The sequence below is a fragment of the Pelobates fuscus genome, chromosome 8, assembly GCF_036172605.1.
Source record: "Pelobates fuscus isolate aPelFus1 chromosome 8, aPelFus1.pri, whole genome shotgun sequence".
NCBI lineage: Eukaryota > Metazoa > Chordata > Amphibia > Anura > Pelobatidae > Pelobates > Pelobates fuscus.
Window position 1 is genome coordinate 167,531,597 of NC_086324.1, and position 26,584 is coordinate 167,558,180.

At 40.7% G+C, this 26,584-nt stretch overlaps 1 protein-coding gene across 1 annotated transcript; it reads right to left on the reverse strand.

The window, feature by feature from the left end:
* Positions 1-2,654: 2,654 nt before the first annotated feature.
* ATXN2L (ataxin 2 like) lies at positions 2,655-22,671 on the reverse strand. The gene is made up of 23 exons (XM_063430730.1): positions 22,050-22,671; positions 17,591-17,624; positions 16,382-16,438; positions 15,638-15,709; positions 14,940-15,090; positions 14,381-14,505; positions 14,180-14,271; positions 13,666-13,866; positions 12,241-12,416; positions 11,811-11,912; positions 11,473-11,652; positions 8,116-8,208; positions 7,158-7,222; positions 6,673-6,923; positions 6,501-6,570; positions 6,121-6,261; positions 5,971-6,034; positions 5,618-5,796; positions 5,341-5,467; positions 5,122-5,234; positions 4,253-4,462; positions 3,863-4,064; positions 2,655-3,282 (listed from the first exon to the last, which is right to left on the reverse strand). Exons 1-23 carry the CDS (start codon positions 22,181-22,183, stop codon positions 3,233-3,235), a joined length of 2,889 nt encoding a protein of 962 aa, XP_063286800.1. The 5' UTR covers positions 22,184-22,671; the 3' UTR covers positions 2,655-3,232.
* Between the last annotated feature and the right edge of the window lie 3,913 nt (positions 22,672-26,584).

The following is a 26,584-nucleotide window of genomic DNA, read 5'->3' on the forward strand; positions in this document are numbered from 1 at the left end:
AAAATTAGAAAAAAAAATGCAATGTACAGATAAAATATTTGGTTTTATGGGATTAGAGACATTGGAATTTCTTATCCAAGACTTATCTTTGGCAAGGTGGAAGGGTGTAAAGATTAATACTTTGGACAAGATCAAGAATGGGAAAAATATTAAACCATTTCCTCTTTAGTTTCTGACTACAATATCCCAAATGCCAAAATATTTACGGATCAAATCATATATTAAAATATATCTTCCAAGGATCAGATAAAGAATACAATCTTATAAAACAAGTGTTTGATCCAAGGGATGAAGTAAAGTGACTGGCTAGATGTTATGATCTAGTAATAATGAATACGGGAGGAAACGTCTAAGGTGATCTTAAAATGGGAAAAGAAACTTCATGTTAGAATTTATGCCAATGAATGGGGTAAAGCCTTAGTGGGCGTTAAACACATTCATAATCACCAAGAGAAACATTCTTTAAATGAACACTATAGTCACCTAAATTACTTTAGCTAAATAAAAGCAGTTTTAGTGTATAGATCATTCCCCTGCAATTTCACTGCTCAATTCTATGCCATTTAGGAGTTAAATCACTTTGTTTCTGTTTATGCAGCCCTAGCCACACCTCCCCTGGCTATGATTGACACAGCCTGCATGAAAAAAAACTGGTTTCACTTTCAAACAGATGTAATTTACCTTAAATAATTGTATCTCAATGTCTAAATTGAACTTTAATCACATACAGGAGGCTCTTGCAGGGTCTAGCAACCTATTAACATAGCAGGGGATAAGAAAATCTTAATTAAACAGAACTTGCAATAAAGAAAGCCTAAATAGGGCTCTCTTTACAGGAAGTGTTTATGGAAGGCTGTGCAAGTCGCATGCAGGGAGGTGTGACTAGGGTTCATAAACAAAGGGATTTAACTCCTAAATGGCAGAGGATTGAGCAGTGAGGCTGCAGGGGCATGTTCTATACACCAAAACTGCTTCATTAAGCTAAAGTTCTTCAGGTGACTATAGTGTCCCTTTAAAGTAATAAATGGTATTTGGTGCCTACGAGATTAGCTAAAATTGACCCAAATACTTCAAGATTCTGTTGGAGATGTTGTGTCGCGATAGGTAGCGGTCTTTTAGGTATGAACCAGATTAAAATAAAAAATAAACCGCAAATGGCCATTTTGCATATGTTCTGGCCCATCCCATATTAAACAATACTATCTTGCAGTTCATGGCTTTACGGCAGTCAAAATTCTAATAGCGAGAGATTGGAAACACAAAATACAATATTACCAGTGGAAATATCAAATTATTTACTAATTAAAGATGGAAAAAGGGTATGGGTTGGATAAACAACAACTTCCCCAAAAACACGGTAAGATAAAAAGGTCTCCAGAAAGCATTAGCACTTTAATAATATATTCATAACATGCCTATATTAAATTTAGATCCAAATTAGAAAGGGATAATCCTCTCAGACTTCTACGTAATTGTTAAGCATGTGTTTTGTCTAATTATGTATGATGGAGTATATACTTTTATACTATAAAAATAAAATGCAACTCCATTGGAATGCATGAAGTCAATGGAGTCGTTTACAGTTTTAAAGCAAAAACATTTGGCGTGCTGTGATTACAACTTTTATAGTAGTCAAAAAATCCAAACTGGCTCCACCAACCCCCCGCCCCACATTCTTGGAAAGTAGATCCCACGGTCCTGTAACCAAGAGCATTTTGACACTTCCATTTTATCACAAGCCTCCCCAATACATTTTACTGTGAGAAAATACCCCACTACTGCAGACAATCCATATTTGGGAATTCTTCTACTTCAATTACGACACATCTACCCTTTTCTCCTTAATCGTGCCCCCAATTCCAGCTCAGAGGGATTCCCTCGGTTGACTGTAGCTAAGCATGTATGCTCACTCAAAAGTATTTAAAGGGCTATGTGAAGCTCACTTTGAGCACTGCAGCCAACATGTCAGTCTGGTGCCACGAACCGTGGTCTCTGCTGACAGAGGAGAACTCTTGTTATTGAAAGATAGCCGCTATTCCTTTGGACATTTACTGCACAACTATATATGCCATCAAATGTCATTGAATCACTGCACAATGGCATAGGCCGTCATGCCATAAATGTTTAAATAACGGGTCACTTGATAGATTTCCTTTAATCCCAACAGTTAGTTTGTTAAACTAGGGAATATGGAAAATTTGCAAAAACAAACCCAGTGAATACGTAGCTATCTTGAGAAAAGCGAAGATATGCATGGAATGCCTTGTTTGTGCCTTATAAGAATTCCGTTGTGACAGAGTAGCTTTGAACAGGCACAATAAGGTACAAACTCAGGTCATTTAAATCTAAGATTACCATTGTCTTGCATGCAGAGTTGTATTGATACTGTGCAAAAAACATAAAATACGAGAATACAGGATCACAAGTGTGTGTGTGTCCCCCTTCCCCAGGGGGACATATGTCTAAGAACCAAACTGATGCAAAAGCAAAAATATTACAGATTATAAAGAGCTGTCAGTCTCCAAAAAGCATCACTTACTAGGATGCCAGTATTGTTAAAACAAGGGAAACGCTTTCACATAACATCTAGAAAATACAACTGGAACTTATAGTTTAAAACTTTATTTTTTTTTTGTATTTTTTTGTATTTTTTATAAACTTTTTGTAGTTTTTTTTCTTTTTTAAATATTTTATTTAATAAAAAGTAGTCCATCACTCAGTTCAAGTTAATGAGTAAAGGTGATGGAGAGAAAGGAGGGAAAAGATCAGGAGAAAAGGGGGGAAAATAAAATTAAAATAAAATACAAAAACAATAAACACTAAAGATCTGCCTTGGAATTGCCCAATTTTCTTCATAAGTTAAAAATAAAAATTGTTTTATTCCAGTCTCTGTAAAATGATGAGAGTTGAGAACTCCCACCCCACAGACCAAACCAAAAAACAAATTCCCCCCCCCATTGGGGCCAGTGGAAGGATAGGAACTGCCTCACACTGAAGAATCCACACATCGTAACTCTTTCGGACAGTTTACTCTCCATTGCCTTGGATATCCCTTGCAGGGCTTTGGAGGCAGGTCCTACACACTTGCCTCTGGAAGCCCTCAGATCCATCACCTCAGGAAGTCTCTATGCAGGCTGGGGGCCACATATTCTGCCTCATGCAGTTTCCAGGACCACAGGGGCTGGAGGCAGGATTGCTTCGGGGGTTATGACTGGAGGGCTAGTTTAAGAGCTCAGTTACCGGGTGGGTGGAATGGAAGTTGTTGGGACGGATGTGATTGAACTGCAATAATAACCAGAAAGCAATGATTTATCATAAAAGTAATTTACAGGCTATATTAAAAAAAACAAAAAAAAAAAAAAAAAAAAAAACAGTGTTTATGATCAGCATTTGTTCAAACGATATGAGATCATTACATTGACTGCTTTTACAGATGCATGCATATACAAAAAAAACACAAAAAAAAAACTCTACAAGTCTTTCCCTTTGTGAGTTTAGCCAATGCAACACTACCTCTTATAATCTAGTTTGTGTACAACATTTTGTGTAAAAGAAATAATACACAAGCAAAGGATTCTTTAACCCCTTAAGGACCAAACTTCTGGAATAATGACATGTCACACATGTCACGTGTCCTTAAGGGGTTAATGTACCTGAACAAAAGGCTCTGACAGTCCCTAATATTGACAGAAGCTCATCTTTTATTCAAACACAAACTTGAACCATGAAAATAAGCTTCTTTCAAGACACACGGGTAACAAAATCTAAAAGAGAAATACAAACTTTTTTCTAACATTTTCTAACACCCCCCCCCCCCCCCCCCAAATAAAAAGAAAAAATAAATACCTTTAAACAAACCCACCTGGATGATGCTGTATATAGGTGTACGCTGAAGGGTTTGATACGGTTGTCTGCTGAACACCGCCCTGTGGAAGACCTCCATGGGTCTGGGAATGATGTAAAAGCATAACCTGGGGAGGATGAGGGCCACCAGGGTGTGGGGGGTGAGGGCCACCAGGATGGGGAGGGGGAGGTGCTCCTGTCATTCCAGACTGCACATGAGCCTTAAAAAGTGAATCGAGGAGAGAGCATTAAAAATAAAATTAGATATAGATATAGCCACACAGTCTGGGAAAGAAGAGGGAGCGTGGAAGTGAATCTATATTTTATATATCAGGTGGGGTGCAATGGTGGAGGAAAGTAATGTTCTCTATCCCAAGAAAGCCCCAAGGAGACGGATAGGTTTAAGTACCTGAGCCACGTGAGACATATTTGTGTACCCGTGCTGAAGCTGCTGATGTGCATGGATGGCATATACAGCTTGCTGGGGGTAGCTGTTCTGTGGGGACTGTGCAGTTGGCCCAGGAGTCATGGAGGGGGGAGTTGCTGTTAAGGCAGTTGCATGGTACAAATTCTGCTGAGGTTGACCACTACCCATATGCGGAGGCTGGCCACCTTGATGCTAGAGAGATGAAATACAATGAATTAGTCAATATAAATATACACATATCATGCACATATTACATGCCTGTAATAATACACATGAACAATTTACTAGCTGAAAACAAATATCTGGAGAATGCAACAAGAAAAACCTAGTCTAGTATAAGTTAAATCAGACTCATCATTTAAGAGCCATTAAAGAGTTGCAATGCAAAAATGAATATGAATTTGTCAACCTCCCTCTTAATACAGGATGGGATCAGGTCCAGACTATAGCAATATTTGGGGTGGACACATCCAAAGCAATGTTAATGGTGTTCTAAATGTAATCAATGAAAGACAAACGTGATCCCTATTAATAGCAATTTCTCAAACTGGTTTCGCCAAGATTGCAAACATCAGGACGCCTTGCAAGTTTTCAAAATGAAGGATAGTGTGAGTTTTAGCTTCCACTAAAGGTAAAACATAGCATGGTGTACGGTTAACAAATTAGTTTCTTCCTCATTCTGACTGCTCTACAATACATTATTAAATCCGTTATGATCAATTCATTTTCAAGCATAGATCAGAAACACATTAAAAAACAGACACCAGTTAGGCTTCTGAAGGCTCAAGCTGGTATCTTGTAGACCACAAAAACAGTGGGCAGCTCAAGGCATAGGCAGGAAGTAGACTCACCTGCACAGGACTGGGATTGGCATGCTGGGATTGTTGCTGGCTTTGGGTAGGGGTGCTAGCTGGCTGTGGGTGAAGCTGCGCTGCATGGTGAGAGTACGACTGATGCACAGTGGCTGCAAGCAAAAATCACATTAGTGTCATGTTTGATGCTAGGTACATGCACGAAAGACCCAAAATATTTCATATGTTGCCTACATTAGTGGTCAGTGTGAGACTCACCATAGAGAGTTTGTGGATTGGGCTGATCGTTGGGAGGGTACTGAGGATTAGATGAAGAAACCAAAGCTTGATGGTTGCCAGATGCAATCAAACGTGTGTTACCTTGAATCATCTGAGCAAAAACAGGCTGAAATAAAAAATAAAAAAGTCAGACATCTATTTAAAGGGGTCTCAAGTAAATACCCAAAGAGTAAACTAATTCCATGTACAGTCGTTAATGCATTTTGATAAGTAAACATGGGATTTGGCCTGTTTAGTTCATATCCATATTTTATACCTGAGAAGAATAATGGGCCACGGGCTGCATCATTGTTGGCTGTCCAGGGAACTGCTGAGGGCTGTAGATGTAAGGTGAATATGGTGTGGCTGCTACTAGAGGAGGCCCAGCAGCAGCTGCTGCTTGCATGAGAGGGGGAGCGGAGTTTGGCTGGTCAGAGCGCTGAGGAGGAAGGGATCCTGCAAATAGGAATGAAAAGGCTGTGAGAACCTCAAACCTAAGGCTGCAAAAACCAGTGGCAGCAGTGAAAGCATTGAACCCATAAACAATACAGTAACACTTGACAAAAACACAGGTTATCCGATTTTTTTTAAAAGCTGCTGTGTAGGGGAATAAAAACAAACACCCCTTACCTTTTGGTCTGTATTTCCCCTGCTGCCCTGGCACAGAGCCTGGATACTGGTACATCTGAGGAGCCTGGGAAAGAAAAGGGGCATGTAAGACTCATTTGATGGGATGGTTGGACAAACAAAAACCTGGAAGACCGTTTAACATGCACTCACTTGCACAGTTTGGCTCATGTGAAGCTGGGGAATGTAGGATATGTATGGACTGTACACCCCACTCTGCCCAGCAGTCAGCATTGGAATGGTGGTGGAGTGGTTCCTTGGTCCAGGGGAGGTGGGCGTACTGGTCGCTTTGTTCTGGGGGTAAGGGAACAAAGCAGCATTAAATGAAATCTCATGACATGCACAGAGCAACTCCAAGCATCCTGTATGGATTGCCTCAGATAGAAGCAGATGCCAAGTAAACAAAAGCAAAGAAGACCTAGCAAGTTTATTACATTCTCTGCCAATGAGACAGAAGCCTCAGTATTATACAAACACACAATAAAATTATAGCTAGAGAGAAACCTCAAGGAGAATTAGCAGCAATAACATACCACGGCTAGAAGGGTTTTGGAAGGGTTAAATTCTTTAGCATTCGGATTCAGGGTGGATTTCTTCACTTGACTAAAAAGGTAAAGAGACGAGATTTTTTTTTTATAGGAAACATGCAGTTTTCAGTGCTTGACAATCAGCTAGACATTTTATATATGGCAATAGCCAACTTACTCGCACACTGCTGGCTCCTCCTTTCCTTCGGTTTCAGTCTTGCTTGGAGGACTAACTACCTCATCTTGCGGCTCCGAATTGTCACAAACTCTGTCCTCTTTGTCTTCTGCTGGCTCAAGGATTTTCTGCACGGTGCTGGGAGGCTCTGCTCCTTCACATGGGGTGGAGTCTGGCTGAGGAACTTTTGTCTCTAATGCATCTCTTGGCCTTGATGAGAAGGCTTCAGACTCTGGGCCAGTGCTTGGCTGTAGCTAAACAGAGACCATGAAGTATTAAATAGGATAAAACATATTTCATACAAGAGTGAATAATTTATACTCAGCATAATTATTTTTTTTCTTCAACACACAATCAAGAAAAAAAATGAGCCTTAAAAAAAAAAAAATAAAATAAAAAAAAAAATAGGGTACAAGCCACTGATCTCTCATACACAAATTATATCTATATCTATCTCAAGACATTTAATTTTGATTCATATCACTTACTCTGAACTCTGCCCCAAATTTGCGAAGTTCATCCAGTTGATTTCGCTTTTGATCAATCTGCAGCACTGAAAGTTAAAAACAAAATTAGAGTGGTGTGGGAGAGGGGAGATCACTAATAATGAAGATAAATAAAAGAAAAATAGAGTGATCTACAGGAATAAAAGGGAATCATGATGGAATATTACCGTCATGCGTCCATAAGGAGTTAAGAGAGGAGCAAAAATAAATGAATCCCAGTTACCACGGGCTCTTTAACGTGCAGACATTGCATAGTGCTACGGAAGCACCAGTTTAAAAGAGCTTGGGCACCGTTTAGTAAATGCACTCAATTCACACTAGCCTCCTTACTCTGGCAGTTTTAAGGGCAAAGCTGGGCATTTTGATAAACTACTAAGCACTACTGAATATTAAAGCTTTACGGCTGGATGAACGAGCCGAATATGCATTAGAATGCATTCAGAGAGCGGGTAGCTTTATTACATTTGAGATGGCTTAAGTTATAAAATAAAAAAAATTAAAATAAAAAAAAAAGGGCAAAGGATGGAAATGCCAATATCCAGAAACTGAAAAAAAAAAACTTCCCAGTATGGAAAAATATAATAAACCAATTATTTCAATTACGAATGGAGCTGGCAATTAATGAACATTCAAATATTAATTAACAAGACAATGCAGAGATGAAACATCTGATTAAGAAATATGACTGGAAGCACCTGTACAAGAAATTGATATCCGTTAGATAAAGTAAAGGATAATCGTCATTAGAACCCACACAATGCGATATAGGTTTGTACTTGTATGTCTAATATATGTTTAACTTACAGACAATCTAACTCAAATGAATTGAATTGTATTGTATGTTATTTGTACAGGTCATAAAGAAAACAATTTAATAAAAATAATTTAAAAAATAATAATAAAATGCAATCAGAGATTGGACACAAGGGAAACTACAAACCTTTACAAGGCTGCTTGATAACATCAGGCTGAGCGTTCTGTTCTGGTGTACGACCTGGCTCTCTCACTGCAGGTGGAGTAGGAATCTCTTTACCTGAATAATGTAAACAAATTAGTTTTCAGAATCCTGCTGGACCCAATCATTAAGAGACTAACTAATGGCATAAATGGCCACAATACTTTCCGACACGAGTTGACAGACTTTTGCAAGATTTCAGCAATTATTAAAACGGTTTTAAGAACTTATAATTTAAAAATAAATAAAAGCTTTATACATAGGTTGAAGTTTACAAAGACACTTTTTGCATTACACGTTCTTACCAGGGGTTGTTAAGGGTACTTCACTGAACATCTTAAGCACTAAAAGCATGTTTGGATGAGTTTTGTTAATTTTCGGTTTTTATTTTTATATTATCCTACATAGGCAGTTTTCTTTAACCCCTTAAGGACCAAACCTCTGGAATAAAAGGGAATCATGACATGTCACATGTCATGTGTCCTTAAGGGGTTAAAGGCACCTCACATGTGAAAGTCCAGACAAATAAAAGTTCATAAAATCAACGTTTGCGGTGTCATCCTTACACAGAAAAAATAATAAAATCACATATGTTCATATAGAAAGCTTCCTAACGGTACATACAAGTTTAAATCACATATAGTTTCGTAGAAGAGCACTACACCTGACTCTCTTAACCCCTTAAGGACACATGACATGTCTGACACGTCATGATTCCATTTTATTCCAGAAGTTTGGTCCTTAGGGGGTTAAAGCAGCACTGTCCCCAAAATACTCATTATGACTGTGCTGCAATATCAGTGAAGTTCCAACAGTCAAGAGGTATAGAGAGACCAAGTTCTACCTTGTCTCTGTATTTCTCCTCTGCCCAACAGAGCTCACCTGGCGACGTCCCAGTTGGACAACTTTACAATTTCAGCAAAGACACCAAACAGTGACAGTGCCACTTTAAAATGTGCCAAGCACATTGCTTTCATGAAAAATAATGAAGACCAGGAATTGCTGAGATACCTTAGCCAGTTCCTGGTCTCTGCAGAAGCTGCTATACAGAAGTTATTCTAGAATTTTAGATATTTCCCACTTTTTCCCCCACTCTTGAATACATAAACTCTAAAGCATTAGATGGAAAGCACCAGCATAAAATTACATTTGTTGCGGTTTCTTAACCTTTATTCCAACGTATAAAGATATATACCACACTCAACCCCCCCTACCCCACACTTCAGCGTTCTGGAGCCACCACCCATGTTTTGTACATGTGCATGCTCTATTGCAGTATCATGCATACAGCAATATGCCTAGCAAGACATGTAAATGATGAATTTCAATCTAAAAATGTAAGCATATCCAAAATAACTGGTTTGGTTGTACTATTTTAGAAGTGATTTTCCTTTCCTATAAAAAAGAGATTCACAAGTAGTGTGGAGAAAGTAACTTTGATTTACACAGTGTATAAAGTAGCAGAGACCGCTCTGCTGCTTAAAAAGCCTGAATGTGATGCACTCGCGCGAGCCAATAAAGCCTACCGAGATGTTCTTGCACACGCGCGGTAGCTTCATTTGACAACCGTGAGCTGCCAGCAAGTCTTGACACATACCTCAATGTGGTACTTATTACCGCTACAAGACTAAGACTAAGACTAAGACTAAGACTAAGACTAAGACTAAGACTAAGACTAAGACTAAGACTAAGACTAAGACTAAGACTAAGACTAAGACTAAGACTAAGACTAAGACTAAGACTAAGACTAAGACTAAGACTAAGACTAAGACTAAGACTAAGACTAAGACTAAGACTAAGACTAAGACTAAGACTGACACACACACACTAACACACACGAAATCAAAGCTTGTTTCTGAAGTTGGAGTGTACCTTTAATGCACATGGAGAGAAAACGAACTTTGTTCTTGCTGGTCAGCATCAATATTTCTGCGCACGGTTTAATCAGTCCAATGCTTCTCATAAAAAGGCACTGTATGTGCAACAACCCAGTAAGTCTAGCCATAAAGCTAATCACAGGCTAGAGGCTTAAACGCATGCCTAACAGGTGGTCTGAGCCTAGCACATTGATAACACAGCATGGCATTCCACTCACAGGCCAGTTTTCACCTGCCCCGAAAATGCCTCCCAGTAGGAGAAAAAAAAAAAAAAAAAAAAAAGTATAATCCAACTGAGAAAAACCACACAAACAAACCCAAATTCTGAAGTGGCAGCATTTCCATGTGAAATACTGCACAGATATGATCCTTGCACTATAACAAGCCGACATTTTTATTGTGTCTACAGTAACTCTTTAAAGGCTGACAAAGCATTAACTACCGGTCTACTAAGTAATCTTGGAATGCCAGGTTCAAATAAACAGAACCGCTCCCAACATTACAAATATAGAATCATAAAAGACAAGTTATATATTTGATTTAGCAGGTGTTACATTTCCTTAGCTGCTGTTTATCTTTTTAAATGCTGGCCTTCTAGGAGGTCAGTGGGTGTCACGTTATTAAAAGTCACAATCCATTCCCAACCTTCTAATGCAATTGACTCTGCTCAAGGATACTTCCTTATGCAGGGCAATTCTCCCAAATGACAAGCAGGCTTCTGTGCCCCTATAGTCTCCCAGTAAGTGAATGAAAATGCTTTCTAGGAGTAGCTCTGACAAACAAAAAAGGTCCTGAACATGGGTTTTCCTGTGCTCATGTCAGTCTGTGCTTGGCACAGAGGTTTGTCCTGTGAATTGGACGGGCTGGTAAGAAGACATTTAAAAATGTATAGATAAAAATTTCTGCTCTTTAAAGCCAAAATGTGTGCACCATGAAAGGTATACCTGAAACTCTAAATGGCCTCATTTTGCTGTTTAAGTAGCTCCTAAACCCAAATTCTACCTATACTGGTATTCTCTATCAAGCAGAGCCTGCAGTGGAGCACTTGACAGGATAAAGGAAAACAAGAACTTTATTTTTTTTAATACAACAGCTAGTCAAAATACAAGACGCCTGCCCAGCAAACGGCAGGAACCAATTCATAAATAGGTGCACAAAATTGCAACTTGTAAGAAACAGTGCCACAAATGTTACTTAGTATCAAACGTTAAGGAAACATTCAAGTAAAAGGTGCAGAATAAATTGTAAAGTGCAAGGTCATTCAGATCAGGTACAGGATCTCCAACAGCTGAAAATCGACTGCTTTGAGGGAAAACAAAATACTAGTGCTTCTACAGAGAGAAGCCAGCATCAGCTTACAATACTTCAGTCTATATAATCAATTACAATACATTATAGGAGATATTTTGGCAGAGACTTTGTTACAGACGACGAGTCTCTGGCTTTAAAGAAGACTTCTTCTCACCTTCCCCAAGTAAAATGGGAGTCACGCTCTTCGGAGATGATGGCTTAGCAGCCATGATGGGCTCTGCTGCAGGCCGCAAGTCAGGGGTTGACGTAGTAGAAGGCGCTCCCAAAGAAGAATCAACGGAACTTACAGAAGAACTGGATTTAGGAGACAGTGGGGAGTACACACGAGAGGAAGCTGCAGCCAAAAATAAAAAAATACAAATACAAATTTAAGGACTTTCTTTTAACATGTTCGATAACTACAGATGACTAATATATGAATGCAACACGTGCCATGATATACAGAAATGCCAAACCAATTCTCAATCCATTGAACTAGCAAATTAAACTGACCTGATGGCGAGGTGGACACTTCAACTGGTCTAGTGGATGGAGAAGACATGGGCTTGGAGCATCTGATTGGTCGTTGAGCTTTGGGCGACATCCTTGAGGGTCCTGAGAAGAGAAGAGAATAACAAAAAAAAAAAAAAAAAAGTTATAATCTTTATTTCAAAGGTATCCAACCTATATAAGTCTACACCTCAAGGTTCTAAAATTAAAATGTTTGCTATATTTACAAAGTGTACCCTACACACTATACTAATTAGGGAATGTGAAAATACAAACCCAAATGCGCAGTTTCGATCATATAAAAAGTAAAATTGCTTTAAAGATCATTGGTCAAAAGACAAAGTATTCACAGAATTAGGATTTCAGCATATTCCACTTATAGCTACTACACTGTGCTCTAAATACACAATCTAATAAGGTTTGTTGACTTTACCTCCATTGATGCCTCTCTGTTCTGGGGCAGGGCTGGAATTTGTTTCTGGATAATGTTGAGAGGATCCCCGGGAGGGTATGGAGCCTAATCCGGGTCTTCCTCTAGGCGTGCCACTTCTTAGTCCCCCACGAGGACCATCACGAACCCGCTGAGGAAGTGGAACATACTTCCCATCTCTGTAAAGAAAACAGAAAATGAATGGAGGATTCCATTCCGGGTCTAACAGAACATAAATAATAAAAAAAAAAAAAAAAAAAAAAAATATATAATAGATAATATATATAATAGATAATATATATAATAGATAATATATATAATAGATAATATATATAATAGATAATATATATAATAGATAATATATATAATAGATAATATATATAATAGATAATATATATAATAGATAATATATATAATAGATAATATATATAATAGATAATATATATAATAGATAATATATATAATAGATAATATATATAATAGATAATATATATAATAGATAATATATATAATAGATAATATATATAATAGATAATATATATAATAGATAATATATATAATAGATAATATATATAATAGATAATATATATAATATATATAATAGATAATATATATAATAGATAATATATATAAATATATATATATATATATATATATATGAATGAATAATATAATAAAATGGGTGCACAATGTGGGGGTGATTAGGGACTGATGCTCAAACACCTAAAAAGTGGTATCCCCTACACCACTTAAAAATACATAGCATACATACATAAAAAGGTGGAGCTCAATGCAGCAAATATTCTGAAAAACAAGATAATGCAGCAAAATAGTGTAACACAGTATATGTAAAATTTGGTTTAAAAATATGTAATGGTGTCACTCACAAGCCTGGAGTCATACCGTCATATGACTCCGGTGGTATATGCCTCTGGACCATTCAAGGTTGTCCAAACCCCTTCTGTGTGAGGTGTTTTCCTTTAAAGTGCTGTAGTTCTTCTTTCCAGTGCTTTGGAATAATAGATACACTAGGTCCAGGATAGTGAATATAAATAGTGAATAATAAAGCACTTTATTGGATTCACTATCCTGGACCTAGTGTATCTATTATTCCAAAGCACTGGAAAGAAGAACTACAGCACTTTAAAGGAAAACACCTCACACAGAAGGGGTTTGGACAACCTTGAATGGTCCAGAGGCATATACCACCGGAGTCATATGACGGTATGACTCCAGGCTTGTGAGTGACACCATTACATATTTTTAAACCAAATTTTACATATACTGTGTTACACTATTTTGCTGCATTATCTTGTTTTTCAGAATATTTGCTGCATTGAGCTCCACCTTTTTATGTATGTATGATATATGAATGAATGAAAGCTTTTAGACCAACATATTACAAAGAATTGCTAAATAATTACTAACCTTGACCCCAGGCTGGGGCTGTCCCGGTCAGAGCTGGGCCGGAGGACAGCACTGTGTTTCTCCTCCTCAGTCCTGCAGTCATCATTTTCGATGGCAATCCGTGCACGATACTGGGGACTGGATTCTATCTCTCGAGCCAGTTGTGCTGCCCGTGCTTCTCGCTGCCTAAACTCTTCACTATTATCCTTTTCTAAAGGAACCCTAATAACAGACAATGTAAGATCATCTAATTATTTGTCAGGAAGTGATAAATAAAACACGGTACAGATTCTTGGGGTAAGTGGGTGTGTGATTTCCCAAGAAGCATAGCAAAACATAGGAACTAAAACCAATATGGTAGATATGGATCATATAAAACCATGTGTGCCATGCAACACATGCATAGGGGAGAGGGAGGAACCCCCCTCCACCACATTTAATTAGTGAGCTCAACATATGCAATTTTGTGTTCTGCATTCGCAATGAAGAGACTATGAGAGCAAGGTTTCATTATGCAAACTATCTAATCACTCACGTGTAAGAAGACAGGCTGCTATCATATGTGGTCTTCACACCATAGTTATCTTCATTAAACTTGAACATATCGTTTGGATCCCAGCCATTTGACTGTCAAAGAAGATATTTAGAATTGAGCAACAATTAGAAGTTTAAAAAAAAAAAAGGCAAAAATAAAAGCCAAACAATCCACTAATGTAACACCCAAGACTGAACTCACCATATCAGAGTCAAGATCGTATTCGTCGGTATTTGTCTCTCCTCCATCCCACCGCATTAGTACCTTTTCCTTGTGCTCACCATTTACTTTAGAGCTTGTGGCAATAGCAGAGTCTGTGAATTTATCTGAAGATTAAAAGCAAACAAATTATAAATAAAAATACAGATAGATATAGCAAATAAAAAGATAAAGACACGCTTTGTCACACTGGGCAAGTGTAGAATAATCTGCAAACCAAAAGTAATCAAAAGCAATATTAGAGGTTTATGGAGTAAGCCAACAAAACTAAATTGAAGAAACAAAGTTTTTACATGTGGGATCAGCCAAAACCACAATAGGGGAGACATGGTATAACAGATTAATCATGGGGCGAGAGAGCTATACAAACAACAACTGGGGAAGAGTTCCTCAATGGATCTATGCTATATGTCCACAAACAAGGAATTGGAGCTGGACATCTATATTTATTGGGAAGATCCACCCAATGGCATGTTTGAGAAGGATCATTCTGTGCCAGGAGTGGAAGAAAAAAGGCATTGTACTGAAAACACCAGCCTACCCTTTGTAGCATAATTGAAGTCTACGTTGCGGAAATGAACCACTGCAACATCTGAATGCTTGAAAATCATGGTGTCCACAATATCCTCACGCTTTGGCCCCACAGGCTGGTCATTTGTCTTTTTGTGCACGGCATCAACAGCCAGCTCAAACTGCAAGAAAGAACACTATTAGTAAAACATAGGCAAACCATAAATTTCCACCATAAAGGACCACTATAGACATCAAGGCCACTTCAGCTTAATGAAGTGGTCTGGATGCCAGGTTCATCTAGGGTTAACCCTGCCTGCTGTAAACATAGCAGTTTCCGAGAAACTGCTATGTTTACATTAGGGTTAATCTAGCCTCTAGTGGCTGTCTCATTGACAGCCACTAGAGGCGCTTCCATAGGAAAACATTGAGAATGCTTTCCTATGGACTGGCTGAATGCGCGCGCGGCTCTTGCCATGCATGCGGTCAAAAAGGGAGGAGAGTCCCCAGCGCTGGAGAAAGGCAAGTGTTTAACCCCTTCCTCCCCCTAGAGCCCGGGTGAGGGGGACCTAAAGACCATAAAGTGCCAGGAAAACAAGTTTTATTTCCTAGCACTATAGTGGTCCTTTAACAATTAGCACTATATGTTGGACATTCCTTGAGATCGTAATGGATTACCAGCAAGCTAATGTATCATATCTATGGCAATAAGGAAATTTATATACATACCTTAGAGCTTAAGGTCTTGAAGATCCCTTGGTATACAGTACCATTTTTCACCTTCACGTCACACGTTGAACCCTAAAAAAAAAATTAAAATTAAAATAAGGACCTTGAAGCCCTACCAGTCACTGACCGAGTTGCCGTACATGGTTACACTCTTGCCACCCATTAACATTCTATTACACCTAAAGATAATTTACATTCATTACAACAAGAAGCAGTTAACATCATGAACTGAGGAATTAGATTGCGTGTACTTTCCGCAGAAAGCTGACAAAATGTATTACCTGCAAAAAGGAAGCAAATTTCACAAACATAAAAAGGCAAGTCTTGTCACATAACATCTTCCAAACACATTCTCCTACCCCAAATGTGAACTTAAGATGGTCAGCATAATGTTAATGCTTTTATTCGGTTAAAGACAGATTTGTGTAGAAATTATGTTGCTTTTTAGTGAAAACGTTAAACATACATAATATCGGCACTGGTTATTGTCCCAAAAGGTGCCAATCTGTATCGGCTCTGGAAAACTCATATTGGTCGATCCCTACTCTATACTAAAATGTTCAAGTTTAGTGAATGGCCACTCAGAGTACAGTCATCATAAAAACAAGAACAGCGCCATCCTAATACAAAAATCACTTTTAAACTATTATCGATAAGCAAGAAGCGCAGCATCAAATGCAAAACTTTACAAGTAGCAGGGCACTCATTTGGTAATACATAGAAGCTCCAAATTCTGATACTTACCACAACAGCAGTTAAAAAATGCAGCATGCGAGAATTATTATAAACCCCTTCAAAAACCTGGAAAACAAAAAGCAAACAGCATGTATTATACCCACAGAAAGATTGTGTGTGGTAAAGCACAGACCTATCCACTGCATTCAAGAGGATTTATGCAAATTGCCCCAGTGACATGGCCATTTTGAAGTACATAACTGAGCAGACTGAATGCTAATTAAACACAAATAATTAAACGCAAGTAACTGCCATGAAAACAGCAGACTTGTACCACCTTCAAAAAATGAATGTCTACAGCCAGTGAGATTGTTTAGGGTGCAACTAATATGAATGCTTACTGTTTGAATAACCCTTTTAAACCAAGCACCCCCCCCCACCACCAATTCAGATCATTTAATGGTGCACTCATTAAATTCAGTCATATCCTTCTCAATGATGTTGCAGTGAGAGGACCAAAGGGAAAAATACAGCGTTTATCATATAGCCCAAGTGCTCATTAAAATACACTTTCCTTAAGTTTTCAAATCAGAGCATGATAGATACAAACACCTTTCCCACTAATTCTCACCTAAAAACAGAAAACAAAAATCACAGCTTCCATTCCATAGCGCATGCACTATGCAACACATTCAGAAAGGAAATGAGAGCACTTGAAATATTTTAAAAATAGAAATCCAGTGCACTCACTTATCTACTAAACAGCTAATATGACTAGTTTTATTAAAAACACCTAATCGAGGCAAAAAATAATGGGGGTTTAGTTACATTATATGATCACACACTGCATAAGCCTGCCACAAACATAAATGCACCCCATCTTTGGCAGGTCCTACTCTTACTGCCAACTATCTACTAAATGAACTACTCACTTGGGGAAATGCTTCCATCTCGAGTTCTCTGCAGTACAAGGGTTAAATAGGGTCCTGAGATGAGACACCTGTGACGGGGGCGGCGCAAAACCAAGGAGCGGGCTAGACTCCTAAATATATATGGGAAAACAAGGGGCTGGCTGCACTCACCTAAACATGCTTAAATGGGGTGCTGCTTTTAACATATTTCCAAATTTCAAGCATGTATTAAAAATAAAAATGAGATTATACACGCATGTATGATCAGACTTTTGTATCTTGCAATCTTTATAATTTGTGTTCCCAACAATGATGAACCTCATGTACTAAAAATAAACCAGATACACTGCATTTCAGAATAACTCACCGGAGGCTGCAGGCCTTTTACTATACTTCTGCCCCTGCAGGAAAAAACAAACACAAAGGCAGTTCAGTTAATACTCCGTTAACAAAATTTAAAAAAATATATATAATAGAAGACCACTAAATTACTGCTCTGATAAGGACATCTACAGCACCCAATGTATGAGACAACTACTGGATAGCTTCTTATGTACAATTTGAATCCAAGCATAAAGACAAGCAAACAGATGCAGGACAGAGCTTTATACCCTACATCAGAAATGGCCAAAAAACATAGCACTACTTGCCAATATGGTTTTGGCTGGGAAGGGAAACAAAACACGTGCAACCCATTGTTTTTGGTAATGCGTAGAAAGACCGCGTACAAGAGAATTAGAATTGAAGAGGGAAATGTTCCCTCTTTGCAACCAGAAACATAACTTTTGGCATACTCAAAAAAATAAATGAGAATTTTAAAAGAAATAAAAGTACAATCCATAGCAGACTCCTCTACATATTGGGCTGTGCTAAAAGATCAGTAGCCACAGCTCCTGTTTAGTGGCTACAGTCCTTAACCCCTTAAGGACCAAACTTCTGGAATAAAAGGGAATCTTGACATGTCACACATGTCCTTAAGGGGTTAAACTGCTCCTTTATAGTGCACTGTGGCTGTCATGGAGTCCCTGGGCACTGTCAAATGAAAATCTGTTAAACCATTTAGAAACTCTTTCACACTTCCCTTGCGGTGTTGGATAAACGTAGGTGTTACAATCCAAGTTGCTATGATACAGTGGAAGTTTATATGGCTACAATATCATACCAGGTTTAGTCAATATTCATTGGATGAGAGCGGTTAGCTGACACTTATTTAATGAATACAATACAAACCTGATGTGAACCATGAATTTAATGGAACACTATGGGCATCAGATCAGCTTAATGAAGCAACTTAAGTGTATAGGTCAAGGGTAAGCAACCACTTCGTATCACTTCAGCTGCAATTTGTAAATTGAGGATTGTCCCTCACCACCTGCAATCACCACTAAGATTGCACTAGCAGATATCCGAAGTTCCACTGGGACTCCTGTTAGGCCAGAGCCTGTTTGGTTGCTATAGGTCATGCCCAGTCTCACTGTCCAATTCTCTGCCATTTAGGAACTAAATTGCCTGTTTCGGTTTACGTGGCCCTAGCCACAATTTCCCTGGATGTTACTTAGTCAGCATGATTTTTTTTTTTTTCGTTTCAGGTGTTAACTTGCTTTAGAAGTTTCTAATCTTCTGCTTTGTAAATTGAACTTTAAATCACAAACAGGAGGCTTCTGCAGTGTCTAGGATGCAATTCACAGAGCAGGAGATACATCATAAATTAAAAAGAATGTGCAATAAAGCAAGTTTGAATATTAGACCTCTATTTACAGGAAGTGTTTAGGAAGCCTGTGCAAGTCACAAGCAGGGAGATGCGACTAGGACTGCATAAGCAAGGTGATTTAACTGCCAATTGGCAGAGAACAGAGTAGTGAGACTGCAGGGGCATGATCTGTACACCAAATCTGCTTCACTGACAAAGTTGTTTTGGTGCCTATAATGTCCCTTTAAGTTATAAAATAATTTGAATAGATCTACTTTTTTTTTTTTTTTTTAAATAAGGGTCAGTACAGGATGTGCTTTTCAAAATAGAAAAATACAATAATCACACATCTACCCTCTGAATGCAGAACATCCCCAAATTAAAGTGACACTCCAGGCACCCAGACCACTTGTGCCCATTGGAGTGGTCTGGGTGCCAACTCCCACTACTCTTAACCCTGCAACTGTAATTATTGTATTTTTTATTATTATAAACTGCAATAATTACATCGCATGGTTAACTCCACTGTCTAGTAAACGGCCACTAGAGGGCACTTCCGTGTGAGGACCTCCAGCGTCGCTCATTTCCCCATAGGAAAGCATTGAAAAGCCGATGCAATCACTGGGAGGAGCGGCGGCGGAAAAAGTAGCGACGTAGGACATGTCGCTGCCTCTGGTAAGTTACTGAAGGGGTTTTGGGGGGTGGGAGGGAGAGGGAAACTGCAGTGCCAGGAACACGGATTGTTTTCCTGGCACTGGAGTTTCCCTTTAAGAGTTATTTGCCCCTCACTTTATCTCATGAATAGAAGAGCACATATGCAAGGGGCACTCCAAGGTGGACAGAACTTTCTGATGGGGAGGGCAACACAACAAGAACCACCCACAAACAATCCTAAAGAATCTTTTCAGCAACTAAACTCTGAACGCGTGATCCTCAGTATTAGCATATCATTTGCAAAGAGTCTTGATATTGCTTTTAGAGTTAAAAAAATATGTATGCATGTGCATAAGTAGGACTACGCATATGGACGTGCAAAGAGAAGAGTGCTTATATACACAAAAATAACCATAAGCAGAATCCCATTTTATATTGAGCCTCTCATTTGTGGCTTCAATTGCCTTTATTTTTTAACAATCAAACAGTCTAATCCCTTTGCCGTGTACAAATGATACATTACTTACCTCATTTCCATGGCTGAGACTCCTCCATTGCAGCCTCCAGTGATGTCAGCAATATGCTGACATCACCAGCAGTCTTGTCCAATGGAATGCTTCTCAGAGAAGCACTGGACGAAAGTGCATGCAGCAAACCCTGTGCTCCTCCAATCAACTACTACTATCAGCAACATGGGGTTAAATAATAAAGTTTTACTCAGTTGTGGAGGAATTTGTGCCTCTAGTGGCAGCCATGAAGACAGCCAGGAGTTGTGTTAAACCACGTAATGTTAACATTTATTTTCCCCCCCAAAAAGGCAATGTTTAACATAAGTTTAACCCCTTAAGGACACATGACATGTGTGACATGTCATGATTCCCTTTTATTCCAGAAGTTTGGTCCTTAAGGGGTTAAAGTACAGGACATCGAGATGAAGTACTCTGGGTGACTTTAGTGGTCCATCAACCACTGCAGTGTGATGTAGTGGTTAGAATGTATATTTGCATTTACTAGCAATTGACAGATACAGATCATTTTCAGTATGAATGGGATATAGATAAATAATGAAACAAACAGTATTAAGTGTGCCAGATCATGATTTGCAGCACAACCAAATCAATGCTACATACCACCCCCCCCCACAGTGTGAATGCTACATCTCCCCCCCCCACAGTGTGAATGCTACATATCCCCCCCCCACAGTGTGAATGCTACATATCCCCCCCCACAGTGTGAATGCTACATATCCCCCCCCACAGTGTGAATGCTACATATCCCCCCCCACAGTGTGAATGCTACATATCCCCCCCCACAGTGTGAATGCTACATATCCCCCCCCCCACAGTGTGAATGCTACATATCCCCCCCCACAGTGTGAATGCTACATATCCCCCCCCCACAGTGTGAATGCTACATATCCCCCCCCCACAGTGTGAATGCTACATATCCCCCCCCCACAGTGTGAATGCTACATATCCCCCCCCCACAGTGTGAATGCTACATATCCCCCCCCACAGTGTGAATGCTACATATCCCCCCCCACAGTGTGAATGCTACATATCCCCCCCCAGTGTGAATGCTACATATCCCCCCCCACAGTGTGAATGCTACATATCCCCCCCCACAGTGTGAATGCTACATATCCCCCCCCCAGTGTGAATGCTACATATCCCCCCCCAGTGTGAATGCTACATATCCCCCCCCCAGTGTGAATGCTACATATCCCCCCCCCAGTGTGAATGCTACATATCCCCCCCCCAGTGTGAATGCTACATATCCCCCCCCAGTGTGAATGCTACATATCCCCCCCCAGTGTGAATGCTACATATCCCCCCCCAGTGTGAATGCTACATATCCCCCCCCAGTGTGAATGCTACATATCCCCCCCCAGTGTGAATGCTACATATCCCCCCCCAGTGTGAATGCTACATATCCCCCCCCAGCTTGAATGCTACATATCCCCCCCCAGCTTGAATGCTACATATCCCCCCCCCCAGCTTGAATGCTACATATCCCCCCCCCAGCTTGAATGCTACATATCCCCCCCCCAGCTTGAATGCTACATATCCCCCCCCCAGCTTGAATGCTACATATCCCCCCCCCAGCTTGAATGCTACATATCCCCCCCCCCCCAGCTTGAATGCTACATATCCCCCCCACCCCAGCTTGAATGCTACATATCCCCCCCCAGTGTGAATGCTACATATCCCCCCCCAGTGTGAATGCTACATATCCCCCCCCAGTGTGAATGCTACATACCCCTCTCCTCTAAAACATGAATTATACAGTTGCCCCGCCCCCCCCGGTAATCCCACACAGCGCATGCGCGGCCCGGTAACGGTAACCCAGGGAGGGTAAGCGGACAGACCATGTGACTGAGCCCGGTAACCCCGCCCCCCGCGGTGTGATTGGACAGACCGCCCGTCAATCAGTAGCTGTTCTCCCCGCTGCCGGTATCCCTCTCCCGGGGGTTAGTACATACCTTCCCGCTGCGCCCCGCTCCGCGCTCCTGCTGCCGGCGGAGGGGAGGTTCCCGTTGGGGCTCCCGGGGGAGCCGTTTCCAGGCACTGCCATTGCGGCGGGTTTGCGGCTTGGCAATGCCGGCTGCTTGAGCATGTTCCGAGGGGAGCTGGAGGGGAACCGGAGGGCAGCGCCGAGCTCGGTCCGGGGGGAGGATACGGTGAGGAAGATGAAGCCGGGGCCCAGGAGGTTATAATGGAGGAAAGCGGCGCGCGCCTCGATCCGTTCCAACCGCCGCCGCGAGACACTGCGCGTGGCCAGGCGCACTCACTGACTGGGGAACAGCCAGCCAATAGGAGAAGCCGATAGAGAGCAGGCAGGTCCAGCACCAGCCAATGGGGAGAGCCGAAGCTGCCGCAGACCAATCAAGTGATGCGCCGAGCGAGGGAATCGTCCAATCAGCAGCCAAGAGAGAGAGGCTCGTGCGCTCTTGCTCGCTTGACCCTTCGTCTCGCCGAGTGTTACCTTGGGCGCGCGGGATCTAGAATGGGGGAAGGGGAGGACCGCGTCAGCGAAACGCAGGCCAATCAGACGCCGCGCTGGGGGTGGGGTCACCCGGAGAGTCCACCAATCAGCGAACGGCTCGCTATCAGGGGAAGAGGCGGAGTCACAAGGCGCCTACCTGGCCTGAGTGGGGCGGGGGCGCGCACCGTGCCCGCGCAGTGCCTTGTGTCATGTTGGACTGATACCGCCCGCAGCCACAACGCGCACTGCCGGGCGGCTGTCCGTCAACCGTGAGGCGTGACCGCGGTAGGGAGGGGCAGGCCCCTCCCACCGCCCGATTAATAAACCGTGTGCGGCTCTCCCCAATACTTTACTGGGCTCCCAGTCACCCCCACCGCTGCGTGACGTCACGGGCACCGTGCGCGGTACCTGCTTCGGACACGCCCCTTACCGATCCCTCCGCGCGCCACACAGGCCTGCATGGCGCGGTGCAGCGGTCGGGTGATTCAACCTTTTATGCTAGCGTATTCCTCCGCGAGTAGGTTAAAGAGTTCCTGAGAATAAATTCTCTTATTTATTATTAAACCATCTCCTTATTACATTCAGTACACACCAGGCAGGGTTGGCTTGCTGCTTTTTAAAACATTTCTGCCCATAGTCTATGAATTAAATTTTGTTTATTGATATAAAGTGTAAATGGGAACAAATGCAACACTTGTAAAAAGGCAGGGTTTTAACCCATAAAATTCTCCATTTAATCACTATAATGCTTTATTCTGTAAACTGGAGGATTTGGAGAACAAACAAGATAATTTGCAAATTTCATGTCAAAATGGCTGTAACGTAAGTCATTCTCCGACCCAGCCCTTCTTTCTGCGTTCGGCTACAATGGCGTAATGTTTCCCGATCCACTTTTATTAATTTAAAATAACAAACTAGTTGTCGATTGGAAGCCAAATTGGAAAATATAGTCAAAATATACGGATTGTCTCTGTGCGGCGGGGTCGACCACTATTCGGGGTGCTGCTGATCCGTCCTGATTGTAGGGTGCTGTCCTGTTTGTTCCCCAGCTCTACACTTTTTGGGAACCCAGGGAACGGTCTATGAGAAACCGAGCATGAGCGCATTAACGCCAGGCTGACATGGCAATTCTTTGGGTGGAACCACCCTTATAGACATTACCAGTGACGTAATTTGCGTCACTTGCCTGCCCATTTTACTGCGCCCTCCTATTTATGCTGTACTGGGTTTGCTCTCTGGCGACCTGCATCTGGAAACATTAACAGCAACGTCCCCTTTAAGGCACAGTATGGCAGCGTCATTATACTCGCTCACACCGCGTTGAGGACAGTCAGTGGGCATAGCATTTTAACACTGCTCTATGCATGTACTGCCCTCACTGGCATACGGCTAGTGACACTGGCAGGCTTACATGCCCCCTTTTCAGACTGGCCCATCCTTTTGGGTGGACTCCCCTTTGGGTAAAACCAGTAAGTTAACCGTGACACTGGTGTGCTCCTCTGAGGCTCTCCTCCATCATGGATCCATACATTTCAGTGTTGGAATTCCACTGCAGAGACGTGCTATAGGAAGACAGGCTGCCCGCATACTGACTGCTGCTTTAGTGCTTGCATATGGGTGCAAGTGCCCTAAATTTTATCAAAAGTGCAGCATGAGTACATATGTTTGTCTACCAGGTGATCAGGAGGACTGTGTGCAAAGCGCTTGTCACACGAGGACATTGTGTGACATGACAAGCCTGTGCTAGACGTGTGCACAAATATGTTTCAACTGGTTTGAACAAATTAAATTACTTTTAATCTACGCCTGAACGCATGGATCTATCCACGGTTTTTCATTGAATAAGACTCCACAGGTGAATCCCAGTTGGATCGATTAATTTGGGCGTAGATTAAATGTATGAGGCCAAGTCATTATCAGGAATCAAGCAGCATATAAATTGTACATACTGCAGACACCCCTTTATATGTGCTCCCCATCTCTATGTATATGTGGTGTGTCCTTAGACAACAGGACAAACCTTAGTTTAATCCCTTAAGGACACATAACATGGGCTTCAGGGATAAACTTACGTAAACACTCTTGCTTTTAAAGGGACATTCTGGGCACCATAACAGAGAATTTATATTGCACAGGTTACAGAACAAGGAGGTCGTCTTTCACTACTAAGACTGCACCTTAATCTTTGGATAACAATTATGGAGTTTTTTGGGGGTTGTTTCTTTTCTTTTTTTACATATTGATTTATTTATTTTTAACATGTTAAATAGACATTAAGCAAGAAATAAGTACATGTAGTGTGTGTTGCAAAGTTACGCAGCTTATGCACATGGCTAAACATACCTAAGGGTTACTCTGTAAACTTCTGAGTCTTACCGATCATCTCTCCCCTAATGCCCAACACGTAACACAGTAAAACATGTTTGGTGGAAGAACTGGAACTGACTGACCTTTCACCTCATCAGTGCTGTATATTCTGACCTGTGAACTTTACACGTGAAACTAGCTGGCTAACTGAGGCACAGAATGTTCTTTCAACTATACCGACCATGGGTACCAGGGTTAGTAAAAATGATATCAGTGATTCGCTGCTCAGATTTCCCCACTTTAGTGCCTTTTGGTAATGATCTTGGATAAAAATGATCACTTTTAAAATATCGTTTTGTGAGTTCAAGTGGGTAAAAGAAAACATCATACATACGATTACTGTGTCATTTGAAAATTAGTGATATGAGTGAATTGTCCACACATTGTAAAGCGCTGCGGAATTTGACGGCGCTATATAAATATCATAATAATAATAATAATAATTGGTCAAAGATCTGGATACAATATATCAGTAATGACCCATATCATTAAATATGGCAGCAAGACGTCTCAATTGCCTGGTTATATAGCTTAAATGTAGAAAACAACAAATTGCTGCAAATGTCAAAAGTGGTGATTAAATATTAGATCTCTGTATACTCACATCCTGTACAAAATGTTTGAAGCTGTGCCAATATTCTGATTTGCCCTACTTTCTCACCTGTTTACCTTTGTGCAAATGCAAAGGAAACAATGGGAATTTTTGGAATTGTCCCGGTAGTCAATTAAAGGAACACTCACTTTTAAAATAAATCTATTATTTTTAAAATCAGATGGTAGGTAGGTAGAGAGTATCAGCTCTGTAGCCAGATCCACCTGCTTTGCGTAATAATTCCAAAGGGCAAGACCTATGAAATTTCAAAGAATCTAAGCGGCTTTAGCTCCTGTCTGCTTGACGGAGACTAAATGCATGTTTTTGGCAAAATGTAAACATTAAGGTGTAGTGGTTTTGGTCCTCGGAGTGTTCATTTAGCCATCAAGGGCTTGGGTGTTCCCAGACTTGTGATCTTTTAATATCCAATGAACTGCATCCATTACCTCCTACTATCAGACACTGTGCTATGTCTGTTTTTATAGCCCACACTAGTGTAGCAATGTGGAATTTGGACATATGTCTTTACAGAAGAATCTGCTAAGGACCCCTGCTTTCCCCCATAGAGCAGGGATGGCCAATATGTCGATCCTCAGTTGCAGTACACATCCTGTAATTATTTAACAGCTGTGGATCTGCTATTTACCTATTCTTGCAGGTTTCTATTTTTTTGCAGTATCTGTGAATGAAGGTGTGTTTTAGTATTGAGCGTACTTGTGTGAATATTTGTGAATAATGCAGATGTTTGAACGCAGGGGGTCTGTTTGTGTGTTGTATTGACATTTAAATGCATGGGTGTGTGTAGTGTTGATGTGTGAATGCAAGATTTTTTTTATGTAGTGTTAGTGTTTGAATGCAGAGTGTATGCATTGTTGGCATGTAAATGTAGGGGTGTGTTTGTGTGTAGTGTTGGCATTTGAATGCAGAGCAGCGTTTGTGTGTTTTATTGGTTATTTCATGCAAGTGTATATTCACAAATACATATGTACTGCCACACACACATACAGGGTCATATTTCCATAATCAGAAAAATGCATACATTGCCACACAAAGATGTCCACAGACATATATAC